The sequence below is a fragment of the Dermacentor andersoni genome, chromosome 7 (assembly GCF_023375885.2).
Source record: "Dermacentor andersoni chromosome 7, qqDerAnde1_hic_scaffold, whole genome shotgun sequence".
NCBI lineage: Eukaryota > Metazoa > Arthropoda > Arachnida > Ixodida > Ixodidae > Dermacentor > Dermacentor andersoni.
This window is the reverse complement of record NC_092820.1, coordinates 104,839,931-104,854,853: the sequence shown is the minus strand read 5'-3', so window position 1 is coordinate 104,854,853 and position 14,923 is coordinate 104,839,931. Positions and strand designations below refer to the sequence as shown.

Below are 14,923 nucleotides of genomic sequence, written 5' to 3'. Positions count from 1 at the left end.
AATCTACCGCGGCTGGTGTTTTTACGTTAAAATTGTTCGTAGCCATAGACGAGAGCTGAACTTGATGTCGTTCATATCAGGAAAGAACGCCGGCCAAGGGGAAATTGCAGCTACCAACGAAAAGTTCACGCATGCACGCACGCACAAAAACACAACAACGATACCGTGCCGAATGAAAAATAAAAAAGCTGCATTATTTTTTGCACCTTCTACATCATCGTGCTAAGTAAGGTTCAGGGTGGTTCTTTATGAGAGGGCACACACATGCGCATGCCCTGTGCTGTGCGGAGGATGCGGACGCTGCTTAGAGCGCCAGCAAGCAATAAGGAAAGACCCGTCCGCTTGTGACGTCACCTGTTGGCGGCCTGAATAGCCAGACATGGCTCAAAGGCAAGCGCCTAGTGGGCTGCTTCCCACGCCAGATGGTGATCATGGGGCGAGCCTCCAGCGCAGCGTCGGCGGTTAGCAAAACGCACTCAATACACTAACGCACTCGTAACGAAGAACGGCGAACATATGTCCCCTGGTTAACAGGTACTCCCATCGTATTTTAATGTAAGTACTCATTGCTGAGTAGTCCAGCAGGATTTTTCCGTTAGGCGAAAAAAGTAATGCCTTGTATCCTCACAAAAATGCGTAATTTCCGATGTTACGAAATTTAATTGCTATGATAGTGCACATGTAAGTGATTGGTAGCGTTATAAGCGATAAGGAACAATTGGAAAAAGATAACGCTGATCAGAAAATACCCATAGGGATACATAGCGTCCAATATAAAATGCATGGGGAAGCCTATAGTAGTGGTGGGCCAACAAAAATTGAGGGTGGGCCAACATGAACGAAGAATGTTGGGCGTAACGTCGTCCGGGTTTGCGCTATTTTTATTTACTGCTAACGTTAACAGACAGGAAGAGATCAGTGTCGACCAGAGTGCAAACAGGGATAGCCGATATTCTAATTTACAATAAGAAAAAGAAATGGGCCAGGGCAGGTCACGCATTACGTAGGTTAGATAACCGGTGCACCATTAGGGTTACAGAATGCGTGCCAAGAGGAGGGAACCGCTGTCGAGGATAACAGAAGACTAGGTGGGGTGATGAAATTTAGAAAATCGCAAGCGCTAGTTCGTCCTGATGTGGACATAAAATAGGCCTATGATGATGACGAACATGAAATTTGAGGGTGGACGAACTTGAAATTTCGGGGTTGGCCAAGATAAATTTGGGGATGGGCCAACTGAAATTTCTGGGAGGACCAACTTCAAAATTGCAGGTGGACCAACTGAAATTTGGGGGTGAGCCAACTGAAATCGAGGCGGTGTGCCAACTGAAATTTTGGTGTTCTCAAGAGCAAGTATGTTCTTGTTGGTTTGTGGTAGTCTTGACAGCGTGCACAAATATATGTGGTTGTGATCACGTGCGCCAGCATATAGTCATGCTTCTTTCTTATATATGGCAGTCGTAATCAGTGTTTGTCCTTGTCACTTCGTTTTGTGTTCCTTGTACACATTCACGCTGGTTATGTCATAATAGAGTACCAACTAGACCTGTCTTACACCTTTAAACTTGGGCTTCGGCCAACTTGAAGTTTCGGGGTGGGCCAAGAGAAATTTGGGGGTAGGCTAATGCATACTTATATAACTCCAGTGCAGTTTCTGGTTACTTTCTTGAAGTATGCAGCTGTGGCCTCCCACTTTCCTCACCTGATTCGCAGCAGTTTAAGAGAAAGTAGTGCACTCAGGGTCAAACTTTGGCCAAGCCTAATTCAATTGTTCAATTATTCTTAGACTTAGTTGTTTCTACAAAGAAATTTTTCTCAGTTCTCTTTTGCTAATTAGTTGAATATTTGTTTCGACTTCTCATGCTAGCCTCTTCGAATGTCATGTCAGCCTCTTCGAATATTCCAGCTCAAGGACAAGAATTGGGCTGTCTGCCAAAGGCGATTTTCTAAAATTTCATAAAACTTAAAAATGGTGGCTCTATGTACCTTCGTAGGACCTCATGTACCCTACGCATGCAGTGCATCGAGTCGCGCATTACACAGAGATAATCGGATGGATGAACAGACTGGCGGATAGCTCCGAGGGAAGTAGCCTTAGAATGCGTACGCAATAAGACACGCTGGGAGTACTTGATAACTACAGGGCGTATGTTGCCACTTACACGTTTCTAGTCTGCTCGCGTACCAAGCGCGGTTTTCTAACAGCAGACGCTGCACTGCAGACCCTAGTCTTTGAGCAACAGTCAGGCGAAGGGGTGTTCAGCTAATTCTAGCAGGCGCTTGCCTATCGACAAAGCCTGCCTATGCTGGCCGCCAATACATGAAGCCACCAGCAGACGAGCTTCCCATTGCTGCCACTTGCTGGTGCTCTAAGCAACCTCTGCAAAACAGAATCTACGCACTCACGCGTTCCCTTCCATAAAGGACCACCGCGTACCTGTACCGGTCATGTCATGAATATCAGTCATAAAATGGTATGATTACTTACATTTTCTTCCATTGATACTGAAAAAGAAGATAACAACAGAATGTTCGATTTACTGGTAAATCTTAAAATCTTTGTGCAGTTGACAAGAAAATTGGAAAGTTAGTTTAATTGGGTTTAATGGCACAAATGCGACTACGGCCATGCTGCGCCAGTCACAAGACATTAGGAAACGCAACGTTATTGCAGGTAAACCTGCATTGCGTTGTATTTCGTGTAAATAACCAGTTGTCTCTAAAAAGTGGAACAGGTTAGTAAATGGCACTAGCGGGTCATCCGTCAGCAAAAGGGCAGGGTGTAAAGTATATGTAAATTATCTAGGTTGTGTAAAAGCTTCCGTCGCTGTGTTTCAAAGAATGGACATGTTATAAGGATATGTATTACTGTAAGAGGTTCATTGCATTTTTCGCAAGTCGGTGGTGTGCTTTTCGGAGGGGAAAGTTGTGTGTTAGATGCGTGTGTCCAATCCGAAGTCGACACATGATCACCTCATAGAACCGTTGCTGATGAGTGCGCGACTTCCACTCGCCAATTACGGGTTTAGTGAGATGTAGCTTGTAGCTTATACAATGGCCCCATTCTTGCTGTCATTTTAACATCAAGGCCTTCCTGATCGCAGTGATACTATGCCTATGTGGAAGCGTTGGGTTTGTTATGTATTTGCGCGCTGCTATTGATGCTCACCTATCCGCAGCTTCATTACCCAGTATACCAACATTGCTTGGTACCCAGCAAAACCTAATTGACCTGCCGTATTTGTTTAACGTTACCATGTTTGAAATATCCCCTGTCAGGGATTCACATTCAAATTCATGTGAAGAGCCTTCAGCCTGCTTAATGAATCAGTGTATATGGTGGTGTTTTCGTGTTTTTCAGAGGTGACCTTGTTAACCACAGTCCACAGTTAACCACAGCCTTCAGTTGTGTAGACAGAGGCGTGCCGTGGCAAACGAATACTTCTTTCTCAGTTTTTTGTTGTGGCCGCTACGTCCACGTATTCTTTTATTTTACAGCCGCCAGTATAATATTCCATGTAATTTTTATATTTGTCTTGAAGAGCGTGGGATTCTTGTATGACGTGTTCGTGCGGGGTGTCATTTTTCTTTAGAGGTACCAATGCCCAATCACATAACTGCGTGGATTCCTCCCACGGGGGTAGTCGTTGTGGCCGTTAACCAACCTGTAGGAGCTCATCAGGAATATCGTAACCACGGCAGTATTCGTCAAATTGCAAAAGAAGCGGTCTAATCATGTTCGGCTTATCTGTGTAGTGTAATCGTGAGTTACACTGTGTGACGATGTTGTTGCACATGTGTTGTGGTGAGGACTGGACTTTGAGTATTTAGGAAAAAGTTAGCAGCGCTCTGCGATTCTTTAAATGAGGTGCATTACATTCAACGTGTAAGGTCTGGACATGTGATGTTCTACAAGCACCACTTGCCAGTCGCAGTCCTTGGTTTTGAACTGGATCTAGTTGTCGGACTGTCTGGCTGAACCATATATGATGCTACCATAGTCTAATATGCTGCCTATCAAAGTGCGATAGATGTGTAGCAGGCACTTACGGTCAGAGCCCCAGCGCGTCCGGGACAGGACTTTGAGGATGTTAAGTGCATTGTTCGCTTTAATTTTAAGGCTATATATGTGCGCGAGAAATTTCAACTTTTTATCAAACAGAACACCCAGAAACTTGCGTTCTTGTATTACCGGTAGTGTCGCTTCCTGTAGCCTAAGGACGGTATCTCGTTGTAGGCCTCTTTTTTTTACAACGCTAAGAGTTTTTCTTTACTTGCGAAGCGAAAACTGTTTTCAGATGCCTACTTTATTAGTTTATTTAACGTAATTGGAATCTGCCGTTCGTAGGTTGCCAGGTTCGATGCACGACAAGCAATTTGTAGGTCATCCACATATAATCAGTGCATTATAGACGATGGAACTGCATTACGGACCGAGTTCATTTTCACCACAAACAGTGTTGTGCTTAACACTAATCCCTGTGGCACACCATTTTCTTGAGTGAACACATGTGATAGCTCCGTTCCTAAACGTACTTGGAATGTACGGTCGCACATGAAATCAGCTAGACATCTGAGCATTCTACCGCGTATTCTTAATTCCGCTAAATCCCTGAAAATTCCAAACCACCATGTTGTGTCGTACGTCTTTTCTAGATCAAAGATGTCCTGAGTCCCACGCTTTTCAACCTTGTACTCATTGGTCTCGTGGAACGACTTCCGAACACAGTTAACATATCAATATATGCCGCCGACATCTGTGTCTGGGCATCTGGTGTGTCACGGCCGCAAGTACGCGCCAGGCTTCAAAAATCTGCCACGTAAACATCGACGTACTTAAATGAACAAGGCCTCAAGATCTCGCCAGAAAAATGCGCATTGGTCGCGTTTAGCCTAAAGCCAATGAGATCATACGATGTCTCTATCGACGGTCAAAGCATACCTTATGTCAGGACGCACCAATTCTTAAACGTAATCATTGATCGTGATCTCTGCTGGAGTCCTCATGTGGCCTACCTAAAGAATCGCCTGACGGAAATCTCTAATGTGCTTAAGTTTCTTGGAGGAAATGTCTGGGGTACTTCGGTGCATGCAATGATGCCACTGTACAGGACGATCTTTCTTGGGTATTTGCGATACAGCTTGCCTGTGCTGACCAACACCTGCAGAAGTAATAATATCCGTTCACTCGAAAGGGTCCAGGCCCAGGCACTTAGAGTCTGTCTTGGATTGACTGTCTTGGATTGCTGCGGTGCTTGTCAACGGCTGAAACAATTTCCATTGCACACGATTTTCCAGCCAAGACCCATATAGTCATGGAAGCGCTCAGAGGACCCGTAAGACACCTTGCTCGAGCCCCTGCCCATCCTCTAGCCTCACTGCCAGAAGATCGATCACGTGCTTTATTTTGTGACACAGTCCTGCCCTATCGTGCATAGTTTCCATCAGGTTATACAGCTCCAGCGAAAGTTCCGTTTCCACCATGGTGCTTGGCTCAAGCGAATGTTCGGCTAATTGTACCAGGAATACGAACAAAAGCCCAACTCACATCTCCAGCACTCAAGCAGCTTTGACTTTTCTTGCTGTACGAGACGTACAACGAGCATCATCATCTATATACTGACGCTTCAACTACGGTGAATGGGTCTGCAGGATCGGTAATCTTTCCTGCAAAACCTTCCACCAGACTACATCGACTGCCGCGGAGCTTGCTGCTATTCGTTGTGCACTTCGTGTAATTTCTGAAGAACTACCCAAGAAATGGAGCGTGTTCACTGACTCGAAGGCTGCTCTTCATTATTTCGTTTCTGCCTTACGCCGAGGACCCCATGAACAACTAGTTCTAGAAATCAGACTGCTGCTTCACCACCTCGTCGAGCAAGGACAGGACATCACGTTACAGTGGATTCCAAGCCACTGTGGCATAATGGGCAATGAACATGCCGACGCAGCAGCACGATCTGCACATGAGGAGGGCTTGCAAGACTCCATTCCATTCTCAAGAACAGACGCTGCAATAAAAATTCTTGTGCTTGTGAAAGTTTTCATTTTATGGGTATTCATCACTGTGTTGTTATAGGTATGATATTGTTGTATTTTGCTTTAGTTCCTGCTGCGTAAGTTATACTTTTGTTTCTTGCCACTTGCATATGTATTCTTAATTCCTATATTTTTCATCATTGGTCCTCCTAGAGTCTACGGACAATAGATAATATAATTCTTGTCTGTAAAATTATTTTTAGATATCCCGTATCGTTACACACGCGCTAGTACATTTTAATATTCTAAACTTCTGAATTCTGCTTGCTACCTGATGTGCTTGATACCTGATGTGATATGAAAATGATTAGATTTTGATATGCATTGAAGCAAGAAAGCATGTGGAACGACCATGTATTTCATCGCACATTTTGGGAATGAATATCTCGGAGTTGCTCTCATCCTTAAAATTTCGTTTGAATGGGTACACTTTGCGAACTGACCGGCTGGAATTCGTATGCAGTAGACTGGTTAAACAAAAACTAACTTGGTATATTATTATTATTTAGTTTAATCTGCATTTCGTTATCTCGTGTAAGTAATTTCCGCGTCCTTTAGTAATGCAGCTCAAGAATAAGAATTATGCCATTTGTCGCAGGAAATAAACGTTCTGAGCAGTAAACGCAATGGCACGAGCAAGTTGTTCTTCATCGACTGAATGAGTAAGTACAAGTAATTTCCCCTATGTTGTCCTTGGTGCTATTGTTTGTTGGCTGCTTACAATATATATATATATATATCAAGCGAGAGACAGAGAGGGAACTTCGTCCCGATGAACGCAGAACCGCGCATGAGCATTTCTGTGATGGCGAAGTTGCTCGAGTTGCGAGTTCACCTGCTAATACAAGCTTCAATATCGGCTCTACCGATATTGAAACAAAATTCTCAGAAAGCATTGAACCATCATAGACATTACCATCGTGGTTGTATCTGTTTAGGTGCTTAACATTGGCCACACCCACGCCTCCATCACCTATCTAGCACATCTATTCCGGAGTGTCAGCTTTAAGTCTGACACTGGAGACGAAGCATTGCATTCCCCTCGTCACCGCAACGACTTGGAGATCCCCTCCTTCTTGAAGCGCGCGAAGTACTTTGTTTTCTTGGTGAAGGAAGAGGCCGTGGCCAGTTATCGTCCGTGACAAAGACAGTGAAGCACTGCCAGTGGTCAAATGTCATTCAGATGGTTGAATTTCTTCAGCACGTGAAGGTCATGATGAGTGAACACCCTGAAAAGCCGATCATGGCCACTGACGATCAGCATCAGGTGGCAGAATAACAAATGAAGCTTCCTCTGCGTGACTTTGTAGGGCGCCACTCATAGATTATGGTTTAGCTTGAGCCCACAGTGGCTGCACGATTCAAGAAAGTTTGGTTGCGATTTTGGCGCCCAGAGCGGGACAGGCTCAGGACGACACTTGCAAATTGTGGCAGGAAGGACCAGCAACACTCAAACACCTGCTGTGGGAGTGTAATGTAGTTATAGGAAGGATGGTAGTTGCTCCGGAGATCCTGTCGTCGAGGTGGGCCGCTGCTCTGCGCAGCTCAGACCTCTACATCCAGACGTGGGCAGTCCAGCAAGCCCGTGAGGCGGCATTAAGTCAGGGCTTTGACGTTGCCCCGTGGGAGGCCTGAGCCCGGGTCGCGTTAAACCTTGCCGGACCTACAAGAAAGTTGCATCCATACATCCATTTTCGTCGACCACGTCACCCTCAATATGGCGTCCTAGTTCCGAACATCTAAACCTGTACGCCGCTACCCATGGCGGGTGTCGCTGACGGAAAGACAAACAAACGGCCACACAATGAGCAAACTTGGTTAAGCCTGCTACTGATGAAGTACTGCCTAACATCAACACGCATTGCCTTATCCGACTGTATAGACATTAGAGTAGCCGAATTCCGTCAGATATTCAGCCTGAAGCGCGTTTTATTAGAAGCGAAAGAGACACTGAAAAATATTTGTCCATAAGATACCGAATCTCGTCTGAATGATCGAGGCTATTGCTGAAGTCATCATTACATTCTCGAATACCTCGCGCACCTAGTAGTTGAGAAAACACCCTCTCAAGTTCACACCAACCGGTCAGTATGCATGCAGAGCAACGTAAGCAATTCGTCAATTCACTTCCAACTGCATTATCGCGGTTCAAAAATAAGTGACATCCGGAAAATACAATCCAATGCACCATTATCGTATTCGTTTAAGCGCGGCTACTAAAAAAAGCAACAAGCTTTCCTTGGCTCGAGGCTGGCAGACGCTGTATATGTTACATTTCTATATAGACAAGTTTGCGCACTACTAATAAGCAAAACAAGGCGTGTGGCTTATCCAGGTATTATTAATATTATTAGTATATGTTGACCACTTGCTCACAAAATCTGGGCAGCTTTCATTGGTATCGCAACAACTGCCTTTATTAGTATTATTTAAAAAGGATAACTTCGTGGGGAAATCGTACTTAACCCGATTTTCAGAAATTTCTTCTGGGGTGAAAAAATTGAGAAAAATTGGATTTTACCAGAAAATCAAGCATTCTACATGTATGCCAGTGCCATCGCATGCGGAACATTGAGGTCCCAGCCTAGAGAGTCATCCGTCACACCTTAAAATGAACAAATTCATTAAAGTTTACAACCGGGCTGCAGTTCCTGCCCGATTATCTTGAAAATGGCAGTAGCCTACAGACATAGCACAGATAGAGTTGAGTTCATTTCTATGTAGTGTTCTGCGCGAGGCTCAGCTTTAAGTGTTCTCAAAGCCAACCTGCAACGTGCAGATTCGCTCCTGCCTGAAATAAAAGCTGATGAAACAATTTTAATAAGACGCATATGCACTCACCGCTACCAACTTTTCGTACTTCACCAGACGGTGGTAGCTGTAATGAACTGGTTTAGCCCGGGGAGATATAAAGCATTTGAAATCCCTTTGGTCAAATATTGAGGTTGACAAGCCGACCATGATGAGGTCTTCCGCCACACTAAGCAACTGCACAGAGAAAAAGAAAACTTTGAGGGTCATAAAATGCTTTGCAGCCGATTAAATAAAGTGACTAGCAGCAAGCGTAGAGTTACGCCTCTTTACTGAGAGGCTATTGATAGAAGAGAAAAGCTACAGCGCGACGAAGTGTCGCAACATGTGTGCGCTGCTTAGTGTTTCCTGCTTATTAAATTATGGTGCAAACACATTAATTTTAGCAAGCGCATGTCGTTCATAGCAATTGGTAAATCAGTAAAAAGTGCCAGTAATCGTCACGAGCTGAATTCAACGGGATAACGGAGGATAATAACCAGTCACATGCGCTACAAACAGGGCTTTTCGAAAGAATAATGAAATTTACACGCGATGCTAAGCATTACACGCCCGATTGACTTCCTTCGTATCTTTTTCGAGGCGTTTATGGCAGGGCTCAGGTAGTAGACAATTTAAAGGATATTGAATAAAGGGATGCAACTCTAAGACGAAGCATCAATGCGACCATTGATGCTTCGTCGATGCATTGATGCTTCGTAGGAGTCGGGCTCTTACAGTAGAAATTTCAGGGCTTTCAGTGATCAATTCGAGGGACCTAATTAAGTGTTATGTGACTGCCCGCGAGTCATTCGGTTACCCTGGGGACTGGCGTTGCGTCATTTTGTATGTAAAGCTGGACCGTTTAGTAGATACAAAAGAAAGAAGACGCGGGGATGGGCGCTATACATTTTGACCGCGAAGTAATTTAATGGTTTCCTACCACGTCGCTGAATGTAATGTACGTAGCCTACAATACCGCTACTGTGTCTAATGTGCTAGTGTAATACAGGGGCTATGAAAGACCGCATAGTCGAAGGCACCTGACTAACTCTAATCAACGGGTGTTTTTTTACCCTGCACTCAGGGCACAGTGGCGAAAATTTCGCATTATGGGCCCATCGGAATGTGGCTCCCGCGAACGGCAATCAATACCGCTAGTTGTACTCAGCGGCGAAACACCCCAACGACTGACCCACAGTGATGGGTATAATCAGTATAAAAGGTATCTGCATTAAATGTAGTTGCCGGCAGTACTTTAACGTACATATAATTCTCAGCATTAAACCATCGCAGTGAAAGCACAGCAGTACTCGTAAAACATCTAAATAGGACATAGATATTAAAGTTTGTACAACTTCATGGTCCTTTGTCCAGTCATGTTGAACAAGCGTTGCAGTTTTACGATGGTGTGGAGTTAGCAATGAGAAAGGTGCAAATTCAGTATGCTGTAGTCATGGACGACTTCAGTACGACAGCGGGGGGGGGGGAAATTATGTGAGGCTCAACGTGGCTTGAACCTGGTTATATGATTGAAAGCGCTGGTAAGCGTGGCTGGACACGACGATAGCGTGACAATGATGGCATGGCGAAGTTGGAGTGGCGACGGTGAAATAACCATGACAGCCTCATGATGGCAGTATGACAACGAATGCATGACGACTGTAGATGGCGTGATAACGACGGCACGACAATAGTCGGATTAGAAACATGGAATGATGACAACGCAACAACCACTATAACATCAAGACCACAAGTATATGCCGAGTGGCCCAAGCTAATAGACAACTGGATCATCATCATCATCATCATCATCAGCCTGATTACGCCCACTGCAGGGCAAAGGCCTCTCCCATACTTCTCCAACTACCCCGGTCATGTACTAATTGTGGCCATGTTGACCCTCCAAACTTCCTAATCTCATCTGCCCACCTAACTTTCTGTCGCCCCCTGCTACGCTTCCCTTCCCTCGGAATCCAGTCCGTAACCCTTAATGACCATCGGTTATCTTCCCTCCTCATTACATGTCCTGCCCATGCCCATTTCTTTTTCTTGATTTCAACTAAGATGTCATTAACGCGCGTTTGTTCCCTCACCCAATCTGCTCTTTTCTTATCCCTTAACGTTACACCTATCATTTTTCTTTCCATAGCTCGTTGCGTCGTCCTCAATTTAAGTAGAACCCTTTTCGTAAGCCTCCAGGTTTCTGCCCCGTACGTGAGTACTGGTAAGACACAGCTGTTATACACTTTTCTCTTGAGGGATAATGGCAACCTGCTGTTCATGATCTGCGAATGCCTGCCAAACGCACCCCAGCCCATTCTTATTCTTCTGATTATTTCACTCTCATGATCTGGATCAGCAGTCACTACCTGTCCTAAGTAGATGTATTCTCTTACCACTTCCAGTGCCTCGCTACCTATCGTAAACTGCTGTTCCCTTCCGAGACTGTTAAACATTACTTTAGTTAAACATTACAACTGGATCATTGGATATCATATTGACCGCTAAAAACACGAGGACAGGGGTAGAGAACTCAAAACCACGGCATGGGCAGTTTTGTGTTCTCTTCCCCTGTCCTGGTCTTCATTAGCGGTCAATATGATATGCGTTAACCACCAACTAGGCCAAACTGACGTTTTTATGGGTCGTTGCTTCAGCGTACAAGATGTGACGACTGCATGACGTGTCAGTATGATAACGCATGCATGAACACTGTGCGACAACAATGGCGTGACGGTGACGGCACGACGACAGTCGGATGAGAAACTCGGAATGAGCAGAATGCAATGGCCACAAGAACATTACGGCTGCGAGCAACTACTGAATGGCTCAAGCTATTAGTCAACTTGAGCAACATGGTTGGTGTAGGACGAGTGATGAAGACATTGGTTGGTGTGACGACGGCGGCATGACGAGAGTTGGATGAAAAACGTGGAAATACCACAATGCAATGACCCCCACGGTATAATGACATGAACGCATAGCTACTTGCCCAAGCTATTAGATGACATGGAACACTGGCTTGGCGTAGAAGTCATGACGACGGCTGCACGACGAGAGTCAAATGACGAATCTTTGTGGACCCCGACGGCCTCACGATGATTATGAGCACAACGGCATGACGACAGTAGGGTGACAAATCTGGAAAGACGACAACGCGACAACCACAGTGACATCGTGGCTCCGAGGACATGCCTGGTGGCCCAAGCTATGAGTGAGCTTGGGTCACTGCAGTAAAACACGTTGTGTGGCTAGTTGGTGCATCGGCGTAGAAGGTTGACGACATCTCCGTGAGCGGAGTCACATGACGAAGCTTTAATGGCGACGATTGAACGACCACGATGGCATCATGACCACAAAAATATACTTAGAGGCCAAAGGTTTTTGACAACATGTGCAACTGGGTGGGCCTAAGAGGATCGATAGATAGATAGATTCAAAACGCCTAAGTAGGCAATGAATGCTGATCGCATTAAAAGGTAGTAAGAAGGTAGTAACCGGTGTAGTCACTGAGTTGGCCACCCATTCCTACCCATTTACTACCTATTTATGGCGGCCAATAATTTAATCTCAAAGTGATACCTTTAGAGAACAATTAGTAAGGTTCACAGCTCCGTTAAGTAAAGGCCATATACCACCGTCGCCGGCGCTCTCTTATGCGTTGTAGTGGCTGACCTAACACGATTTTTAGATAAACTGTAGCTCCTATCATTATCTTCAAATAATATAATGTGATGTGATTGATCGCACATACGTGCAGACTATACGTTATACAGATATAGGCTAATAACTTTTTTCATTTATCCAAACACGTAAGTTCACACCTGTACAGCCTGTGCTCTTAAGGGTTGTGTCTATGCCAGATGTCCGAGCTATCACGCTAAGAAATACATGTCATTCTACGCAAAGATAACCAAGTAGATATTGCTCACAGTCGAGTAGAGCAGCCGCCGGAAATTCTTTTGTTGTTGCCATTCAACTTAACAATTAATTGTAATTAGCTCATTTCTGATTTACTGCTCTGAATTACGTGCTATGACTGAGTAACTTTTAGAGAATTAGAAGAGACCTAGAACTGTTATTCTTTAGGCAGGTAACTATTGCCCTTTATTTCTTGCAGCAGATGAAGGAAGCCCTCGAAAATGACAAATATCACGCGTCTAAAAGAAAAAAACATGTCGCCGTTTTGCCCGAAAGGCGAAGCATCGTTTGCGATAGCGAATTAGCGGACAGCTATATATACGAAGTAAGGATAGTAATCTTATCGGTCGCGTAAATGTTTAGACATTGGCACGCTAACTAAATTAACAAGCGTGGCTTCACGCGCGCACAAGCAGACATAAACACATCTCACTCGATCACCACGGAAGCTCACTGTCAAAACGCTGGAGTGATGAAGCGCGGCCGCAGCAGCCAGTGAATCGAGCTACGTTCTGCGTTTCTGATCAACGGGAACTAAGCTGCGAAAACACAGCGCCCAGCTGACTATGTCCCCGCCGTAGATGGCTTTCAAGATACAGGGACCCGCGTGGCGCGCGCGGCCACTCGGGCAGGCCGGAGTAGAAAGCGCCCCCGCTTCACACGCTCCCCGCGAATACTTGCGTGCGATGGAATATTGCGCCCTTCCTCCCCGCTTTGCTCGCTTGAATGCGCGAGGTTGAGCCGCACTCGCTGGCTCACCCTCGCAAGCTTACACTGGCACATACAGCAAACGGGGCGCGGCGACGCTTTTATCGCCCTTGGAGTGTATACGGAACCTCACGCCGCCAGCGGCGGTGACGCCGACGGCAGAAATGCACCTGGAGGGTCCATATAAGTGCTATCGCAATAAACGCAGCGAATTGAAACACGCTCCACAGGAGCTAGCGCACTCTTTTCACGACGCATCGACCACAAGTTTACGGCCCTGTTATCCCCACCAAGGCACCGCGCTGTCGTGGGCAGGGCGCACCATATAAAGCGGCTGCTCTGCGACTAACTGCGATGGAGCTCGGTCGAAGGCGTTGCTTTTTGACGCGCGCGGATGGTTGGTCACGTGACATAGTTCATTTGCGTGCGCTTTTCTTATCAGCCAGAAAATAGACACGGGTGAAAGGAACTGTGCTGACAACATGCCAGCTTTGAGTTTTAAGTTTTTAGTTAAGCTACCCTTGCTGCGCGTTGTATACAAAGGCAAGCTTTCCAGCCTTTGTGGACACTCAGTGAGGCGGCCTCCAATCGTGTTAAGAAATAAAAAGTGTTATTGTTACAGCCCTAACTGCAAAAACAGAGCGTGTCAATGCGACCAGACCCACACAGCAGGCTGACGCGCAGTACAAACACTTCCGCACACTCCGTCACCGTGCCGAGCGAAAGTACAGGAAGAGGAAGTCACCATCACACTCAACTACTTCTCGCCGAGCCCAACGACGTACTTTGGCAGCTTGTGAAACTCGATAAGCAACGCTGGAGGACATTGTATGGTGTTCAGGACCCCCCACCCCCCACCCCAGCGGCCAAAAAAACTCTCTCTAGTATATGGCAGGTTGTACGGAGCCTCCATGCACATACGCAACATTGGCATCCACTTTGAACCGCAGCACTAAAGCAAGGTCGGAGTGAAATGGAAATGGTTGAATATTATTGCCAGTTACTTGTAGGCGCATCCAGCTCACCAGCAGAGCTTTGATATTGCTACTCGCCGCCATCTTCTGACGATCGCCTCGATATGCCCTTCACTATGCATGAGCTGGATACTGGGATTTCTGCCTCCTCGGTCTTCCGCTTCAGGGCCTCTTGACATCACTTTGCTCTTTGTGATCTCAGCCAGGGAGCGCGGATAGTTTTTCTGCCATTCTGTAATTACACGTGGGATACGGCGACAGTTCCGGAGAACAGTAAATGCAGTTGTATAGTGGTACTTTTGAAACGATGAAAGCGCAGATACAAGCTTTCTACCTATAGGCCTATCGATGAAGCCAGGTGCAACGGTAAAGCAATGGAACGCATGCTGCTGAGAAGATTGGAATGGCTCTTGGAGAAAAATGCCACCTTCCCAAACTTTATGAATGGACTCCGCAGAGAACGTTTATCAATAGACGCTGTTGTCAAC

At 45.7% G+C, this 14,923-nt stretch overlaps 1 protein-coding gene across 2 annotated transcripts in view; it reads right to left on the bottom strand.

Moving 5' to 3' along the window:
- The window catches only part of LOC126534730 (uncharacterized), a 99,126-nt gene that overhangs the window by 29,381 nt on the left and 54,822 nt on the right, over nt 1–14,923 (bottom strand). For both annotated transcript variants that reach the window (XM_055072571.2, XM_055072572.2), the window contains 2 exons: nt 8,881–9,027; nt 2,489–2,505 (listed from right to left, as the gene is read on the bottom strand). In XM_055072571.2, the coding sequence (XP_054928546.1) occupies nt 2,489–2,505; nt 8,881–9,027 (164 nt within the window). The remainder of the gene's footprint in view (nt 1–2,488; nt 2,506–8,880; nt 9,028–14,923) is intronic.